The sequence below is a fragment of the Mustelus asterias genome, chromosome 28 (genome assembly GCF_964213995.1).
Source record: "Mustelus asterias chromosome 28, sMusAst1.hap1.1, whole genome shotgun sequence".
Lineage (NCBI taxonomy): Eukaryota > Metazoa > Chordata > Chondrichthyes > Carcharhiniformes > Triakidae > Mustelus > Mustelus asterias.
Window position 1 is genome coordinate 28,451,810 of NC_135828.1, and position 19,200 is coordinate 28,471,009.

At 56.7% G+C, this 19,200-nt stretch overlaps 1 protein-coding gene across 1 annotated transcript in view; it reads right to left on the minus strand.

Moving 5' to 3' along the window:
* The window catches only part of LOC144480148 (bone morphogenetic protein 1-like), a gene marked incomplete at its 5' end in the record, with an annotated part of 70,414 nt that overhangs the window by 795 nt on the left and 50,419 nt on the right, over positions 1-19,200 (minus strand). Inside the window, 4 exons of the mRNA XM_078199292.1 lie at positions 5,070-5,195; positions 12,088-12,283; positions 13,852-13,997; positions 15,519-15,635. Coding sequence (XP_078055418.1) covers positions 5,070-5,195; positions 12,088-12,283; positions 13,852-13,997; positions 15,519-15,635 — 585 coding nt within the window. The remainder of the gene's footprint in view (positions 1-5,069; positions 5,196-12,087; positions 12,284-13,851; positions 13,998-15,518; positions 15,636-19,200) is intronic.

The window sequence follows — 19,200 nt, forward strand, 5'->3', positions numbered from 1 at the left end:
CTTGACCACCTTGTCCACCTGAGTTGCCACCTTCAGATCTACTCGCCTAGATCCCTCTGTGTGCTAATATTTTTAAGGGCTTCACCATTTACTGTATACTTTCCTTCCGCAGTAGACCTTCCAAATCGCATCACCTCACATTTGTCCGGGTTAAATTCCATCGGCCACCTTTCGGTCCAGGTCTCCAGCTGATTTATATCCTGCTGTATCCTCAGACAATCCTCCTCACTATCCGCTAGCCCCCTAATGTTTCTATCATCTGCAGATTTACTAATCAGACCATCTACATTTTCCTCCAAATCATTTATATATATCACAAACAACAGAGGCTCCAGCACTGATCCTGTGGAACCCGCTTGTCACAGACCTCCAGTTAGAAAAGTACCCTTCCACTGCTACTCTCTGCTTTCGACGCCAAAGCCAGTTTTGTATCCATCTTACCAGCTCACCTCGGGTCCCATATGACTTCTCCTTCTGTATCAGCCTGCCATGAGGAACCTCAGCGAAGGCTTGACTAAAGTCCATGTATACAACATCCACTGCCCTGCCCTGTTTTTTGCCACTTCCTCAAAGGAACACAAATTTATAAGACATGATCTCCCCTTCACAAAACCATGCTGCTATCACTAATAACCTATTCTCTTCCAGATGTGAGTATATCCTGTCCCGAAGAATCTTCTCCAATAATTTCCCCACCACTGATGGAAGACTCACAGGCCTGTAATTTCCTGGATTGTCATAGATAGAATCATAGAAACCCTACAGTGCAGAAGGAGGCCATTCGGCCCATCGAGTCTGCACCGACCACAATCCCACCCCACATATTTTACCCGCTAATCCCTCTAACCTACGCATCCCAGGACTCTAAGGGGCAATTTTTAACCTGGCCAATCAACCTAACCCACACATCTTTGGACTGTGGGAGGAAACCGGAGCACCCGGAGGAAACCCACGCAGACACGGGGAGAATGTGCAAACTCCACACAGACAGTGACCCGAGCCGGGAATCGAACCCGGGACCCTGGAGCTGTGAAGCAGCAGTGCTAACCACTGTGCTACCGTGCCCCTGTCTCTCCTAACCTTCTTAAACAGAGGAACAATGTTAGCTACTCTCCAATCCTCTGGAACTTTGCCTGTGGCTAAAGAGGACACAAAGATTTTGGCCTCAGCAATTTCTTCCCTAGCCTCTCTCAGTGTCCTGGGATAGACCCTATCAGGCCCTGGGGACTTTAAAAAAATTATCCTAGAACCCCTACAGTGCAAAGGGAGGCCATTTGGCCCATCGAGTCTGCACTGACCCCAATCCCACCCGGGCCCTATCCCTGTAACCCCATGCATTTACCCTAGCTAGTCCCCCTGACATTAAGGGGCAATTTAGCACGGCCAATCCACCTAACCCGCACATCTTTGGACTGTGGGAGGAAACCGGAGCACCCGGAGGAAACCCACGCAGACACGGGGAGAATGTGCAAACTCCACGCAGACAGTGACCCAAGCCGGGAATCGAACCCGGGTCCTTGGTGCTGTGAGGCAGCAGTGCTAACCACTGTGCCACCGTGCCACCCCTGACTTGTCCTCCTTAATGTTTTTAAAAACTTCCAATACCACCTCCCTTTTTATCTCAACATGTCCGAGAATGTCAACATCCTCCTTTCTACACTCACCATCCACCACATCCTCCTCCGTTGTGAACACTGATGCAAAGTACTCGTTAAGGACCTCACCCACCTCATCTGGCTCCACACACAGATTCACTCCACTGTCCCTGAGTGGACCTACCCTTTCCTTAGCTACCCTCTTCCTCCTTATATATGCATAAAAAGCCTTGGGATTCTCCTTAATCCTGCCTGCCAAGGACATTTCATGGCCCCTTTTTTCCCCTCCTAAATCCCTGTTTAAACTCTTCCCTGCCATCCTTATATTCCTCAAGAGCCTTATCCGTTTTCAATTTCCTTAAATTTATGTATGTCTCCTTCTCCTTTTTCACTAAGCTCACCATCTCTCAGAGGAGAGGAGGGCGAGGGAGGGGAGGGCGAGGGAGGGGAGGGCGAGGGAGGGGAGGGCGAGGGAGAGGAGGGCGAGGGAGGGGAGGGCGAGGGAGGGGAGGGGAGGGCGAGGGAGGGGAGGGGAGGGTGAGGGAGGGGAGGGGAGGGCGAGGGAGGGGAGGGGAGGGCGAGGGAGGGGAGGGGAGGGCGAGGGAGGGGAGGGGAGGGGAGGGCGAGGGAGGGGAGGGGAGGGCGAGGGAGGGGAGGGGAGGGCGAGGGAGGGGAGGGCGAGGGAGGGGAGGGGAGGGCGAGGGAGGGGAGGGGAGGGCGAGGGAGGGGAGGGGAGGGCGAGGGAGGGGAGGGGAGGGTGAGGGAGGGGAGGGGAGGGGAGGGCGAGGGAGGGGAGGGGAGGGGAGGGCGAGGGAGGGGAGGGCGAGGGAGGGGAGGGGAGGGCGAGGGAGGGGAGGGGAGGGCGAGGGAGGGGAGGGGAGGGCGAGGGAGGGGAGGGGAGGGGAGGGCGAGGGCGAGGGAGGGGAGGGGAGGGGAGGGCGAGGGAGGGGAGGGGAGGGGAGGGGAGGGCGAGGGAGGGGAGGGAGGGGAGGGGAGGGCGAGGGAGGGGAGGGAGGGGAGGGCGAGGGAGGGGAGGGCGAGGGAGGGGAGGGGAGGGCGAGGGAGGGGAGGACGAGGGAGGGAGGGCGAGGGAGGGGAGGGCGAGGGAGGGGAGGGCGAGGGAGGGGAGGGCGAGGGAGGGGAGGGCGAGGGAGGGGAGGGGAGGGCGAGGGAGGGGAGGGGAGGGCGAGGGAGGGGAGGGGAGGGCGAGGGAGGGGAGGGGAGGGCGAGGGAGGGGAGGGGAGGGGAGGGCGAGGGAGGGGAGGGCGAGGGAGGGGAGGGCGAGGGAGGGGAGGGGAGGGGAGGGCGAGGGAGGGGAGGGGAGGGCGAGGGCGAGGGCGAGGGAGGGGAGGGGAGGGGAGGGCGAGGGAGGGGAGGGGAGGGCGAGGGAGGGGAGGGGAGGGCGAGGGAGGGGAGGGGAGGGCGAGGGGAGGGCGGGGGAGGGGAGGGTGAGGGGAGGGCGAGGGAGGGGAGGGCGAGGGAGGGGAGGGTGAGGGAGGGGAGGGCGAGGGAGGGGAGGGCGAGGGAGGGGAGGGCGAGGGAGGGGAGGGCGAGGGAGGGGAGGGGAGGGTGAGGGAGGGGAGGGGAGGGCGAGGGAGGGGAGGGGAGGGAGGGGAGGGGAGGGCGGGGGAGGGGAGGGCGGGGGAGGGGAGGGCGAGGGAGGGCAGGGGAGGGCGAGGGAGGGGAGGGGAGGGCGGGGGAGGGGAGGGCGAGGGAGGGGAGGGGAGGGCGGGGGAGGGGAGGGCGGGGGAGGGGAGGGCGGGGGAGGGGAGGGCGGGGGAGGGGAGGGCGAGGGAGGGGAGGGGAGGGGAGGGCGAGGGAGGGGAGGGGAGGGGCGGGTGAGGGAAGGGAGGAGCGGGCGAGGGAGGGGAGGGGCGGGCGAGGGAGGGGAGGGGCGGGCGAGGGAGGGGAGGGGAGGGCGAGGGAGGGGAGGGGAGGGCGAGTGAGGGGAGTGCGAGGGAGGGGAGGGCGAGGGAGGGGAGGGCGAGGGAGGGGAGGGCGAGGGAGGGGAGGGCGAGGGAGGGGAGGGCGAGGGAGGGGAGGGCGAGGGAGGGGTGGGCGAGGGAGGGGAGGGCGAGGGAGGGGAGGGGAGGGCGAGGGAGGGGAGGGGAGGGCGAGGGAGGGGAGGGCGAGGGAGGGGAGGGCGAGGGAGGGGAGGGCGAGGGAGGGGAGGGCGAGGGAGGGGAGGGCGAGGGAGGGGAGGGCGAGGGAGGGGAGAGCGAGGGAGGGGAGGGCGAGAGATGGGAGGGTAGGGTGAGGGAGGGGAAGGTGAGGGAGGGGAGGGTGAGGGAGGGGAAGGTGAGGGAGGGGAGGGTGAGGGAGGGGAGGGTGAGGGAGGGGAAGGTGAGGGAGGGGAGGGTGAGGGAGGGGAAGGTGAGGGAGGGGAGGGTGAGGGAGGGGAGGGTGAGGGAGGGGAGGGTGAGGGAGGGGAGGGCGAGGGAGAGGAGGGCGAGGGAGGGGAGGGCGAGGGAGGGGAGGGCGAGGGAGGGGAGGGCGAGGGAGGGGAGGGCGAGGGAGGGGAGGGCGAGGGGGGGCGAGGGAGGGGAGGGCGAGGGGGGGCGAGGGAGGGGGGGGCGAGGGAGGGGAGGGCGAGGGAGGGGAGGGCGAGGGAGGGGAGGGCGAGGGAGGGGAGAGCGAGGGAGGGGAGGACGAGGGAGGGGAGGACGAGGGAGGGGAGGGCGAGGGAGGGGGAGGGCGAGGGAGGGGAGGGCGAGGGAGGGGAGGGCGAGGGAGGGGAGGGCGAGGGAGGGGAGGGCGAGGGAGGGGAGGGCGAGGGAGGGGAGGGCGAGGGAGGGGAGGGTGAGGGAGGGGGTGAGGGAGGCGAGGGTGAGGGATGGGAGGGGAGGGGAGGGCGAGGGATGGGAGGGGAGGGGAGGGCGAGAGAGGGGAGGGTGAGGGGGGGCGAGGGTGAGGGAGGGGAGGGTGAGGGAGGGGTGGGTGAGGGAGGGGAGGGTGAGGGAGGGGGGGTGAGGGAGGGGAGGGTGAGGGAGGGGAGGGCGAGGGAGGGGAGGACGAGGGAGGGGAGGGTGAGGGAGGGGAGGGCGAGGGGGAGGGAGAGTGAGGGGAGGGTGAGGGAGGGGAGGGGAGGGGAGGGCGAGGGATGGGAGGGGGGGAGGGAGGGTGAGGGAGGGGAGGGCGAAGGGGAGGGTGAGGGAGGGGAGGGCGAAGGGGAGGGTGAGGGAGGGGAGGGCGAGGGAGGGGAGGGCGAAGGGGAGGGCGAAGGGGAGGGTGAGGGAGGGGAGGGCGAAGGGGAGGGTGAGGGAGGGGAGGGGAGGGTGAGCGAGGGGAGGGTGAGGGGGGGAGGGTGAGGGGGGGCGAGGGTGAGGGGAGGGCGAGGGGGAGGGAGGGGAGGGTGAGGGAGGGGAGGGTGAGGGGGGTGCGAGGGAGGGGAGGGTGAGGGGAGGGTGAGGGAGGGGAGGGCGAGGGAGAGTGTGAGTGTGCACACTGTTTCAGGCGGGGTTTGAGATCGGTTACCTTCACAGCTCCTGCCGTCCGCTCCCAACTCGAAGCCGGGCTCACATGCACACCTGTAACTGCCCAGTGTGTTGACACAGCGCTGCTGACAGCCCCCACGATCCAACCCCAAACACTCATCCACCTCTGGGAACAGAGAAACAACACGTCAAACCCTGCCGAGGGAGAGAGTGCAGGGGTGGGGGGAGGGGTGAGTGCGGGGGGAGGGGGGGAGGGAGAGAGTGCGGGGGGAGGGGGTGAGGGAGGGAGTGCGGGGGAGGGAGGGAGTGCGGGGGGAGGGAGAGAGAGCGGGGGGAGCGAGGGAGGGAGAGAGTGCGGGGGGAGGGGGTGAGGGAGGGAGTGCGGGGGGAGGGAGGGAGTGCGGGGGGAGGGAGAGAGAGCGGGGGGAGCGAGGGAGGGAGAGAGTGCGGGGGGAGGGGGTGAGGGAGGGAGTGCGGGGGAGGGAGGGAGTGCGGGGGGAGGGGGGGAGGGAGAGAGTGCGGGGGGAGGGGGGGAGGGAGGGAGTGCGGGGGGAGGGGGGGAGGGAGGGAGTGCGGGGGGAGGGGGGGAGGGAGGGAGTGCGGGGGAGGGGGAGGGAGAGAGTGCGGGGGGAGGGAGGGAGGGAGAGAGTGCGGGGGGAGGGAGAGAGAGCGGGGGGAGCGAGGGAGGGAGAGAGTGCAGGGGGAGGGGGGGAGGGAGAGAGTGCAGGGGGAGGGGCAGAGTGGGTGGAGGGGCAGAGTGGGGGGAAGGGCCGAGTGGGGGGAGGGGCCGAGTGGGGGGGGAGGGGCCGAGTGGGGGGAGGGGCCAAGTGGGGGGGAGGGGCCGAGTGGGGGGGAGGGGCCGAGTGGGGGGGGAGGGGGAGAGTGGGGGGGAGGGGGAGTGTGGGGGGGAGGGGGAGAGTGGGGGGAGGGGGAGAGTGGGGGAGGGGGAGAGTGGGGGAGGGGGAGAGTGGGGGGAAGGAGAGAGTGGGGGGAGGGGCAGAGTGGGGGGAGGGGCAGAGTGGGGGGAGGGGCAGAGTGGGGGGAGGGGGAGAGTGGGGGGAGGGGGAGAGTGGGGGTCGGGGGAGAGTGGGGGTTGGGGGACAGAGTGGGGGTAGGGGCAGAGTGGGGGTAGGGGCAGAGTGGGGGGAGGGGCAGAGTGGGGGGAGGGGCAGAGTGGGGGGAGGGGCAGAGTGGGGGGAGGGGCAGAGTGGGGGGGGGTGAGGCAATGGAGGGAATTGAAAAGAAGGATGAGGTGATTATATTTGAGGAGTAGCTGTTCTTGAGGGTGATGTTGGGGGTGATTCGGGTTCAGGCTGGGATTGGACAGGGCCGGCTGGTGTTAATGAGGTGCTGAGTGGATGGAGGCTGGAGATTGGCTGGGGAATGTTGGAGTAATTCAGTCTGGGGAAAGCACACGTAAAGACAACCAATCACTGTAACCCATTCGATTCAGCATGGCAATGTGACCAATCACTGTAACCCATTCGATTCAGCATGGCAATGTGACCAATCGGGAACTGGTCCAATAGGAAACTGGTCCAATAGGAAACTGGTTGGCAGAGAGCGAACAAAGAGTAGGAATTAATGGGTGCTTTTCAAATTGTCAGGCAGTAACTAGTGGGGTGCCACAGGGATCGGTGCTGGGACCCCAGCTATTCACAATATATATTAATGATTTGGATGAGGGAACAAAATGTAACATCTCAAAGTTTGAAGATGATACCAAGTTGTGTGGGAGGGTGAACTGTGACGAGGATGCAGAGATCCTTCAGAATGATCTGGACAGGTTGGGTGAGTGGGCAAATCAATGGCAGATGCAGTATAATTTGGATAAATGTGAGGTTATTCACTTTGGAAGCAAAAACAAGAAGGCAGATTACTACCTGAATGGCTGTAAATTGGGAGAGGGGCGTGTGCAGCGGGACCTGGGTGTCCTTGTGCACCAGTCGCTGAAGGTAAGCATGCAGGTGCAGCAGGCGGTAAAGAAGGCAAATGGTATGTTGGCCTTCATTGCGAGAGGTTTCGAGTACAGGAGCAGGGATGTGTTGTTGCAATTATACAGGGCCTTGGTGAGGCCACACCCAGAGTATTGTGTGCAGTTTTGGTCTCCTTTTCTGAGGAAGGATGTTCTTGCTCTCGAGGGAGTGCAGTGAAGGTTTACCCGGCTGATTCCGGGGATGGCGGGACTGATGTATGAGGAGAGATTGACTAGGTTAGGATTGTTTTCGCTGGAGTTTTGAAGAATAAAGGGGTATCACATTGAAACCTATAAAATTCTAATAGGACTCGACAGGGTAGATGCAGGGAGGATGTCCTGATGGTGGGGGTGTCCAGAACCAGGGGCCACAGTCTGAAAATACAGAGTAGACTGTTTAGGACAGAGTTGGGGAGAAATTTCTTCACCCAGAGAGTGGTGAGCCTGTGGAATTTGCTACCATAGAAAGTAGTTGTGGCTAAAATATTGAATGTTTTCAGGAAGCAGTTGCATATAGCTCTCGAGGCGAAGGGGAACAAAGGATATGGAGCGGGCGGGCGGGGGGGAAGGCGGAATCAGGACATTGAATTTGATGATCAGCCATGATCGTAATGAATGGCGGAACAGGCTCGAAGGGCCGAATGGCCTCCTCCTGCTCCTATTTCTATGTTTCTATGAATGTGAGGCAATGTCTTTGGGGAAGGCTAACATGGGAAATGAAACACAGAATAAATGGGAGAATATTGACAATGTAGGACAGAGGGACCTTGGAGTGAATGCCCACTATTCCCTGAAGAGAGAGGGGGTGAGGGAGGCATATGGGATACTTGCCTTTATTAGCCAAGGCATAGAGCAGGAAGCCCAGGCTGGAACTGGTTAGGACACAGGTGAGGAGACTGGTCACTGTGTTACATAAGAACATAAGAACTAGGAGCAGGAGTATTCCATCTGGCCCCTCGAGCCTGCTCCGCCATTCAATAAGATCATGGCTGATCTTTTTGTGAACTCAGCTCCACTTACCCGCCCGCTCACCATAACCCTTAATTCCTTTACTGTTCAAAAATGTATCTATCCTTGCCTTAAAAACATTCAATGAGGTAGCCTCAACTGCTTCACTGGGCAGAGAATTCCACAGATTCACAACCCTTTGTGTGAAGAAGTTCCTCCTCAACTCAGTCCTAAATCTGCTCCCCCTTATTTTGAGGCCATGCCCCCTTGTTCCGGTTTCACCCGCCAGTGGAAACAACCTCCCTGTTTCTATCTCACAGGAAGGATGTGAGTGTGCTGGAGAATTTTAGCAAGAAGGGAAGATTGGGCAGGTTGGGCCACCCTCAGAGGCTCTGTTGCTGAGCGGAGTGGGGGGGGGGGGGGGGGAAGAGGAGGAGGAGGAGGGGATGTAACTGAGCTGGGTAAGATTCTGAGGGTCTGGGAGAGAGTGGGTGGGAATAATGTGGGGGGGTCAGTTAGCCTGTAAAACAGGGTTGGAGAGGAGTTTAGGAGTAATGTTTTCACCCAATGGGTGGGGACGTGGGTTAGGGGGGATTGGGTGGGGGTTCTGGAACTCACTGTCTGAAAGGGCAGGAAGCCCGAGCAGATTTTAAAGCCGCTTGGATACAGATTCGAAACACTGTCAACCCACTGGGACAAAGACCAGACAGTGGGATTCGGCAAGGCAGGCCTGGCTTTTGGGTTAGGTTTAGGGTTAAGGTTAAAGCACAGGCTGCATGGGATCATTCTGTGCTCCAAATGTTGACGATTCTGTGAATTGCACGGCAGCAGTTCATTCGGACCGCATCCTGGAAGGTGAGTCGCTGCCTCAGTCACAACATCACTGAGACTGCTGACAGTTCCACATCAGTAAGAAGTTTACCAACACCAGGTTAAAGCAGTTCCACATAAGCACAGCAGGTGGGGCTCGTGGGTAAGGTAAGTAGGTGGCGCTGGGCGAGAGGTTATTAAAGGGACAGCGCATTCCAGTAATATAGTGCGGAGACAGAGAGGGAATGGGCTCAGGGGCAGCATGCAGCGAGTGGGGGGGTAAGGGGTCCTTTTTCAGCTTGGTGACCGTAAGCAGGGGGTCCACAGGGAACGGTGCTGGGACCTGCGATTGGTTACAAGATAGATTAATGGCCTGGAGGAAGGAAGTGAATGTATTACTGACACATTTTCAGACACCAGAAAAATAAATGGAAAGGTGAGTAGCGAGAGGGATAGGAACAGTTTACAAAGAGATACTGATCGGTTCAGTGAGTGGGTGAAAAGGTGGCAAACAGAGTATAATGTGGGAAAATGTGATGCTCATTTTGGAAACAAAAGAACAGAGTATTATATAAATGGAGAAAAGCTGCAGGAAAACTGCAACACAAAGGGACTCGGGGGAGTGGGAGGGTCGGGCAGGGTGGTGGGGGGAGTGGGAGGGTCGGGCAGGGTAGGGGGGGGGGGGGGACCTGTGCACGAAACACAGAAAGCTAGCACACAGGTACAGCAGGTGATCAGGAAGGGTAATGGAATATTGGTCCCAATTTCAAGGAGTTTGGAGTATTAGAGTGGGGAAGTCTTGCTGCAGCTGTACAAGGTACTGCTGAGACCAGACCTGGAGGCACCGGGAGCAGTTTTGGTTCCCTTACTGAAGGAAAGATGTTATTTCATTGGAGGCAGTTCAGAGAGGGTTCACCGGGATGATCCCCGGAATGGAGGGATTGTTTTATGAGGAAAGATGGGATCAGCAGACTGAGTGATGCTGATCAAACGGTAAATATTGGACCCAGAGGCATTAGAGAATCTCACTGTTCAGCACTCCCTCAGTACTGACCCTCTGAAAGTGCGGCACTCCCTCAGCACTGACCCTCTGACAGTGCGGCACTCCCTCAGTACTGACCCTCTGACAGTGCGGCACTCCCTCAGTACTGACCCTCTGACAGTGCGGCACTCCCTCAGTACTGACCCTCTGACAGTGCGGCACTCCCTCAGCACTGACCCTCCGACAGTGCGGCACTCCCTCAGCACTGACCCTCTGACAGTGCGGCACTCCCTCAGCACTGACCCTCTGACAGTGCGGCACTCCCTCAGCACTGACCCTCTGACAGTGCGGCACTCCCTCAGCACTGACCCTCTGACAGTGCGGCACTCCCTCAGCACTGACCCTCTGACAGTGCGGCACTCCCTCAGCACTGACCGTCTGACAGTACGGCACTCCCTCAGCACTGACCCTCTGACAGTGCGGAACTCCCTCAGCACTGACCCTCTGACAGTGCGGCACTCCCTCAGCACTGACCCTCTGACAGTACGGCACTCCCTCAGCACTGACCCTCTGACAGTGCGGCACTCCCTCAGTACTGACCCTCTGACAGTGCAGCACTCCCTCAGTACTGACCCTCTGACAGTGCGGCACTCCCTCAGCACTGACCCTCTGACAGTGCGGCACTCCCTCAGCACTGACCCTCTGACTGTGCGGCACTCCCTCAGCACTGTCCCTCTGACAGTGCAGCACTCCCTCAGTACTGACCCTCTGACAGTGCGGCACTCCCTCAGCACTGACCCTCTGACAGTGCGGCACTCCCTCAGTACTGACCCTCTGACAGTGCGGCACTCCCTCAGCACTGACCCTCTGACAGTGCGGCACTCCCTCAGCACTGACCCTCTGACAGTGCGGCACTCCCTCAGTACTGACCCTCTGACAGTGCGGCACTCCCTCAGTACTGACCCTCTGACAGTGCGGCACTCCCTCAGTACTGACTCTCTGACAGTGCGGCACTCCCTCAGCACTGACCCTCTGACAGTGCGGCACTCCCTCAGTACTGACTCTGACAGTGCGGCACTCCCTCAGCACTGACCCTCTGACAGTGCGGCACTCCCTCCGCACTGACCCTCTGACAGTGCGGCACTCCCTCAGCACTGACCCTCTGACAGTGCGGCACTCCCTCAGCACTGACCCTCTGACAGTGCGGCACTCCCTCAGCACTGACCCTCTGACAGTGTGGCACTCCCACAGCACTGACCCTCTGACAGCGCGGCACTCCCTCAGCACTGACCCTCTGCCAGTGCGGCACTCCCTCAGCACTGACCCTCTGACAGTGCGGCACTCCCTCAGCACTGACCCTCTGACAGTGCGGCACTCCCTCAGCACTGACCCTCTGACAGTGCGGCACTCCCTCAGTACTGTCCCTCTGACAGTGCGGCACTCCCTCAGTACTGACCCTCTGACAGTGTGGCACTCCCTCAGCACTGACCCTCTGACAGTGCGGCACTCCCTCAGTACTGACCCTCTGACAGTGCGGCACACCCTCAGCACTGACCCTCTGACAGTGCGGAACTCCCTCAGCACTGACCCTCCGACAGTGGGTTCCAGACACACTCATCCCTCTGAGAGAAGACATTTCTGCTGGTGCCTGTCTTAAATGGGCGACCCCTTATTTTTAAGCAGTGACCCCTCGTTCTAGATTCTCCCACAAGAGGAAACATCCTCTCCACATCCACCCTATCAATACCCCTGTCAGGATCTTATATGTTTCAATCAAGCCGCCTCTTACTCTTCTAAACTCCAGTGGATACAAGCCTACCTGTCCCACCTTTCCTGATCAGACAACCTGCCCATTCCTTGTATTCGTCTGATAAACCAAATCAGAACTGCTTCCAATGGGGCGAAGGGGCTGGACTGCAAGAGCTGTATCATCCAGCAATGTTACAGAGCAGAATTCCAGCCAGCACTGACCCCACAACCCAAACGGAGTCATTGGAAATCCGGGCCAATGCTCTGAATTCACCTGAGGGGGAGGCAGGGCGGTGCGGGGGGGGGGGGGGGCGTGGAACACGTAACTGACCCAAGGGAACACAACAACAGTGAGATCAAACGCAGGGAACTCCGCTGATCTCCAACCCTCTGTGGAAAGGGTCGGAGAACCAAACGCAACAGGGATTTTCCAAAGGAATCGGAAAACAGTTGAGGACATGAATGTTTTCAGGGCTGGGGGAGCAGGAGGGTGGGACTAACAGCATTGGTCTCCAAAGAGCCAGACCCGATGGGCTGAATGGCCTCCAGCAGTACTATCCCATTCTCCGATTCTGTGAAAAGGGGGACACCCACCTTTGAAATAGTTTGCCGCAAATCCGGCCTTGTTGATGGAACTATCTGACATGAACCTGAGCCACAGTTTGTTGGAGCTGGACTTGACATCGTTGGGTTTGTTGTAGCCACAGAATTGACCAATCAGAGTTGCGTCTGCACTGTCGCCATCGCGGATCTCCAGGTAGTCGTAAGCACAACTGTCGTGTCTCTCGATCTGGAGAGCGGCAACAGGAAATAGGAAAGGGTTTGTGCAGAGAACGGTCAGAATCTGGGCAGCAACCAGCCAGAATTCAGCAAACACACAGAACATTCCAGAACGGGAAATCAATCCCATCAACACTCTCACCGGATCCTGGGATCATTCCACTCAATCACTGCTGGCACTGAGCTCCCTGAGGAATGGAGCTGAATTATCAGAATAATCCCCCCTAATCGCAGCCCCATACACGGGGCTGAGGCTAACAGTTACCCAGTCTTGAGACCACTCAGTGAGGGATCCACTATCCAGACCACTCAGTGAGGGATCCACTATCCAGACCACTCAGTGAGGGATTCACTATCCAGACCCCTCAGTGAGGGATCCACTATCCAGACCACTCAGTGAGGGATCCACTATCGAGACCACTCAGTGAGGGATCCACTATCCAGACCACTCACTGCAGGGATCCACTATCCAGACCACTTAGTGCAGGGATCCACTATCCAGACCACTCAGTGCAGGGATCCACTATCGAGACCACTCAGTGCAGGGATCCACTATCGAGACCACTCAGTGCAGGGATCCACTATCGAGACCACTCACTGCAGGGATCCACTATCCAGACCACTTAGTGCAGGGATCCACTATCCAGACCACTCAGTGCAGGGATCCACTATCGAGACCACTCAGTGCAGCGATCCACTATCGAGACCACTCAGTGCAGGGATCCACTATCGAGACCACTCAGTGCAGGGATCCACTATCGAGACCACTCAGTGCAGGGATCCACTATCGAGACCACTCAGTGCAGGGATCCACTATCGAGACCACTCAGTGCAGGGATCCACTATCGAGACCACTCAGTGCAGGGATCCACTATCGAGACCACTCAGTGCCGGGATCCACTATCGAGACCACTCAGTGCAGGGATCCACTATCGAGACCACTCAGGGCAGGGATCCACTATTGAGACCACTCGGTGCAGGGATCCACTATCGAGACCACTCAGTGCAGGGATCCACTATTGAGACCACTCAGTGCAGGGATCCACTATCGAGGCCACTCAGTGCAGGGATCCACTATCGAGACCACTCAGTGCAGGGATCCACTATCGAGACCACTCAGGGCAGGGACCCACTATTGAGACCACTCAGTGCAGGGATCCACTATTGAGGCCACTCAGTGCAGGGATCCACTATCGAGACCACTCAGTGCAGGGATCCACTATCGAGGCCACTCAGTGCAGGGATCCACTATAGAGACCACTCAGTGCAGGGATCCACTATCGAGACCACTCAGTGCAGGGATCCACTATCGAGACCACTCAGTGCAGGGATCCACTATCGAGACCACTCAGTGCAGGGATCCACTAGCGACGCCACTCAGTGCAGGGATCCACTAGCGAGGCCACTCAGTGCAGGGATCCACTAGCGAGGCCACTCAGTGCAGGGGTCCACCTATGTTTCTCTGTGATCAGAGACAGGCTGACAGCAGTTATACTAACATGGACAATAACTCCTCCGTGCATCCTGTCTCTGTCCCGAGAATGAATAAATCACAATAAATAATGAGGGAAGCTTTACCTCAAAGGCCTGGAATACAAGACCAATGTGATAATTCTCATCAACTGTGATCCTCCAGATGCATTCCTTGGATGGTCGGTAGTCGTCTGGGTAATTGGGAGACTGTATCTGTCCGGTGTCCTTCCGAATGTCCCCTCCACAGATTGCTGTAGGGTGAACAGGAGAGAGTGAGATACAAGTCGTGCGTGTACTGGCAAGGAACATTCGTTACCGATTGCAACAACTTGCAGTTATACAGCCCTTGTAGCATTCTAAACATCCTGAGGTAATATTCCGTATCATCCACCGCTCCTCAGATACTGAAGCAGTCTGTGTCCAAATGCAACAAGATCTGGACAATATCCAGGCTTGGGGGCGACCAGTGGCAAGTAACGTTCGCGCCACACAAGTGCCAGGCAATCACCATCACCGATATTGCCCTTGACATCCAATGGGACTACCATTGCTGAATCATAGAAACTAGAATCAGGAGGAGGCCATTCAGCCCTTCGAGCCTGCTGTAGCCTGTCTTGATGCTCTCTCCACTCCCATTGTTTTGTTTCTTAAAGACTGGATTAGTTGTAAGTATTCGCATTCCAACCATTATTCATGTCAATTGAGTCTGTGTCTTATAAGTTCTGTTTGTGAACAGAATTCCCACTCACCTGAAGAAGGGGCTCAGAGCCTCGAAAGCTTGTGTGGCTTTTGCTACCAAATAAACCTGTTGGACTTTAACCTGGTGTTGTTAAGCACCTTCAGTATGACCATGGCTGATCCTCCAGCAATGCCATATTGCCGCTTTCACCCCATGGCCCACAATGCCATGTTCGAATGGTTAGAATTTTACATATTTCAATCAGGTCCCCTCTCATCTGCATCGTGATATGGATGCCAAGCTGTCCTGAGGTGCCCCTCTCCTGCCCAAATACCCCTGAGAGCAGATAGTTGCTGAGAGGTTGGCAATGTTCATCTCCCAATCCAGCTTCCAGCCGGCCTCCTTATCCGGAGAATCCCACCAGGAAGGACTCCAAGAAATAATGGGTCAGCGTCTATTAGGAGAGAGTCCGCAGTCATTCCCTGGCCAGAGGGGTCGACTGTACCCATGGCACAATGTGAATCTCAGCTCTGTTCCACGGTCTAAAACCACTGCCCACCCCCTCTGCGTATACCCACTTCCGTTACCCCAGCCGGACTACATTCCCTGGGGATGAATCCCTGTTTTTCCAGGCCCCACCTGCAGGTATCCCCGTCTTCCCAGCAGCGACTGGCCAGCCTCCGCCTGAGCCTTCCCGTCAGCGTCTCGCCCAGACAAGGCCACCCACAGAGCAGGGAAAGCCTGGGCACAGGGCTGGGGGCTCAGGGAAGCTCCCTGTCTGAATACCCACTGGTGCAGTCACAGGAGAGAGGCCATTCACCCACTGTGTGTGTGGGGGAAGGGAGTCACTCAGCCATGCCACCTCCTGCACACTGGACACAGGCTACTCAGACACAGTATAGACGTAGGCCATTCGGCCCATCGCTCTGTGTGGCAGCTCCTTGAACGGGCTATTCAATTAGTCCCACTACGCCACTCCTCAAAGTGATTGGTCTCAAAAGCTCACATGGGTATTCACGGTAACATTGTTAGCACGAATCATTTCACAAACTAACACCTTTGAAGACACGGTTTAGTTTAATAATATTTGTACCTTCATAAACAGCAGAGAAGCCTTTCCCCACCCAGTTACTGCTGCTACGGAATTCAATCCACAGCCGGCTGTCTGTGGAAACAATCGTTTCCGGAAGCTTCTCACCGCAAAACCGACCTGAAAAGAGGAGACACAAGATCAACCACCGTCGCCAAGAGCAACAACCGTCGCCAAGAGCAACAACCGTCGCCAGGAGCAACAACCGTCACCAAGAGCAACAACCATCACCAAGAGCAACAACCGTCACCACGAGCAACTATCATCGCCAGGAGCAACAACCATCGCCAAGAGCAACAACCGTCACCAAGAGCAACAACCATCACCAAGAGCAACAACCGTCGCCAAGGGCAACAACCGTCGCCAAGGGCAACAACCGTCACCAAAAGCAACAACCGTCACCAAGAACAACAACCGTCGCCAAGGGCAACAACCATCACCAACAGCATCAACCGTCGCCAAGAGCACCGACCGTCGCCAGGAGTAACAACTGTGGCCACGAGCAACAACCGTTGCCAGGAGTAACAACCCGTCGCCAAGAGCAATAACCCGTCACCAGGAGCAACAACCCGTCGCCAGGAGTAACAACCCGTCGCCAGGAGCAACAACCGTCGCCAGGAGCAACAACCGTCGCCAGGAGCAACAACCGTCGCCAGGAGCAACAACCGTCGGCAGGAGCAACAACCGTCGGCAAGTTGTGGGCTCAAGGCCCATTGCAGAATCTGAAGCAACTTTGACGAACGCTCCAGTGCAGTGCTGAGAGAGGGCAGCACTGTCGGGAGGTATTCGGGGAAACATGGATCCGAACATATTTTCAGAGCCAGGCCCTACCCAATGTGAGCAGCACAGGCCCAGAGAGGCCCAGATAGGCCTGAGATCAGCCCTCAGGCCTCAGCTAAATAGTCCAGGCCTCTGCTGGCAGCTGCCTCCCCTCCACTGGCCCTTTCAGGAACATTTCTGTTTGCTTCAGCGGTAGTGGACCTTAGGATGTTGCGTTAGGAGTTATTTGTTGGCAGACGCTGGTTAGGCCACAGCAAACCCCTGAAACCAGAGGTGGACAGGCTCGGCCTGAGCCCGACTCAACACTGATTTCTCCTTTGACCAGGTTAGAGACTCCTCATTAACATACTGCAGGAGATAAACTCCCGTGTTCGGACTATGTTCAGGATCCCTGAAAATATAGCAGAGGGGAGGGGGGGGGGGGGAAAGGAGAGGGTGGAAAGGGGAGTGGGGAAGGGGAGTGCGGGAGGGGGGAAGGGGAGGGGGAAGAAAGGGGAAGGGGACGGGGGTAGGGGAGTGGGAAGGGGAGGGGGAAAGGCAAAAATGAGACAGGAGAAGGGTAAGTAAGACTCAGCAGATCGTGCCTGGGGAAAGTGAGTTGAACAGGTGGCAATCGGATATGGTCGACCCAGGTCATATCAGGAAAAATAATAATTAAAAGCTGACATTAAAATCTCTACATCCTGACATGTAAAGTATTCATAGTCACACAGGTGAATTAATGACACAAATAACAACCAATGGATTTGACCGAATCTACTGCTGAGATACGGTTACAGGGTGAGCAAGTTTGCAGAATAAAAGATACTCGACTTTGCAAAAAGACACCCGGGATGAAGGGGAGGAGGGATTGTGAGAAAAAAAATCACCGTGAGAATATCAATGGTGGCGGGGGAAGTGAGAAATAAGAAAGGACAGAAGGTGCTCAGAGTAAAGGGAATTGTAGTGTTGGAACAGAGTGCTGTTCAGGAAGTTACAGCAACCTGTAACAAATAAACTGCAATAATCATGGGGGATTTCAATCTAATACAGACTGGGCAAACCAAACTGGCAAAATAGCCCAGAGAACAAGGAAACATATTGGAGATAGTTTTCTATAACAATATAGAACATAGAACACAGAACATAACAGCGCAGTACAGGCCCTTCGGCCCTCAATGTTGCGCCGACCAGTGAAACCAATCTAAATCCCATCTAACCTACACTATTCCAATATCATCCATATGTTTATCCAATGACCATTTAAATGCCCTTAATGTTGACGAATCCACTACTGTTGCAGGCAGGGCATTCCTCGCCCTTACTACTCTCTGAGTAAAGAACCTACCTCTGACATCTGTCCTATATCTCTCACCCCTCAATTTAAAGCTATGGCCCCTCGTGCTAGCCATCACCATCCGAGGAAAAAGGCTCTCACTGTCCACCCTATCTAATCCTCTGATCATCTTGTATGCCTCTATTAAGTCATCTCTTAACCTTCTTCTCTCTAACGAAAACAGCCTCAAGTCACTCAGCCTTTCCTCATAAGACCTTCCCACCATACCAGGCAACATCCTGGTAAATCTCCTCTGCACCCTTTCCAATGCTTCCACATCCTTCCTATAATGCGGTGATCAGAACTGTATGCAATACTCCAAGTGCGGCCGCACCAGAGTTTTGTACAGCTGCAACATGACATCATGGCTCCGAAACTCAATCCCTCTCCCAATAAAAGCTAACACACTGTACGCCTTCTTAACAACCCTATCAACCTGGGTGCCAACTTTCGGGGATCTTTGCACATGGACACCGAGATCTCTCTGCTCATCCACACTACCAAGTATCTTACCATTAGCCCAGTACTCTGTATTCCTGTTACTCCTTCCAAAGTGAATCGCCTCACACTTTTCCGCATTAAACTCCATTTGCCACCTCTCAGCCCAGCTCTGCAGCTTATCTATGTCCCTCTGTAACCTGCAACAACCTTTCACACTGTCCACAACTCCACCGACTTTAGTGTCATCCGCAAATTTACTGACCCATCCTTCTACGCCCTCATCCAGGTCATTTATAAAAATGACAAGCAGCAGAATAATATGTTAAACAAAAACAACCAGGGAATAAGCTATGTTCGATCTAGTGTGTGTAACGAGCCCTGGCTAATTATTAATAGTTTTGCAAAATGATCCTCTGGGAAAGAGTGATCATAATGTGATAGAATTTCAGATTGAGTGTGAGAATAATGGGATTATATCTGAATATAGGGTCTTAACTGCCAAAATGGACAATTTCACATTTTCCCACATTATACTCCACTTGTCAGTTCTTTGCCCACTCACTTAATCTTCTGTGTCCCTTCGTAGCCTCATTGTGACCTCTCCACACATACCATCCTTCACATCTTTGTGTTGTCAGAAAATTTAGCATTCATCCCTTCACCCTATCATTGATATAAATTGTAAAGCGTTGAAGCCCCAGCCCCAGCCCTGATCCCTGTGGCAAACCTCTCGGTACATCTCGACAACCAGAAAAGGACCCATTTATGCCTACTCTCTGTTTCCTGTCAGCGAGCCAATCTTCTATCCAAGCCAATATATTACCCCCGACACCAAGAACTTCTATTTTTCACAATAACCTTTGAAACGGCATCTTATAAAATACCTTCTGGAAATCTAATTCCAGTACGTCCACTGGTTTCCCTTTATCCATAGCACATATTATTTCCTGAGTGTACATATTGCAGAGAAGGAGGTGCTGGAAGTCTTAAAGCGCAACAAGGTAGATAAATCCCCGGGACCTGATGAAGTGTATCCCAAGACATTGTGGGAGGCTAGAGAGGAAATTGCGGGTCCCCTAGCCGAGATATTTAGAACATAGAACATAGAACATAGAACATTACAGCGCAGAACAGGCCCTTCAGCCCACG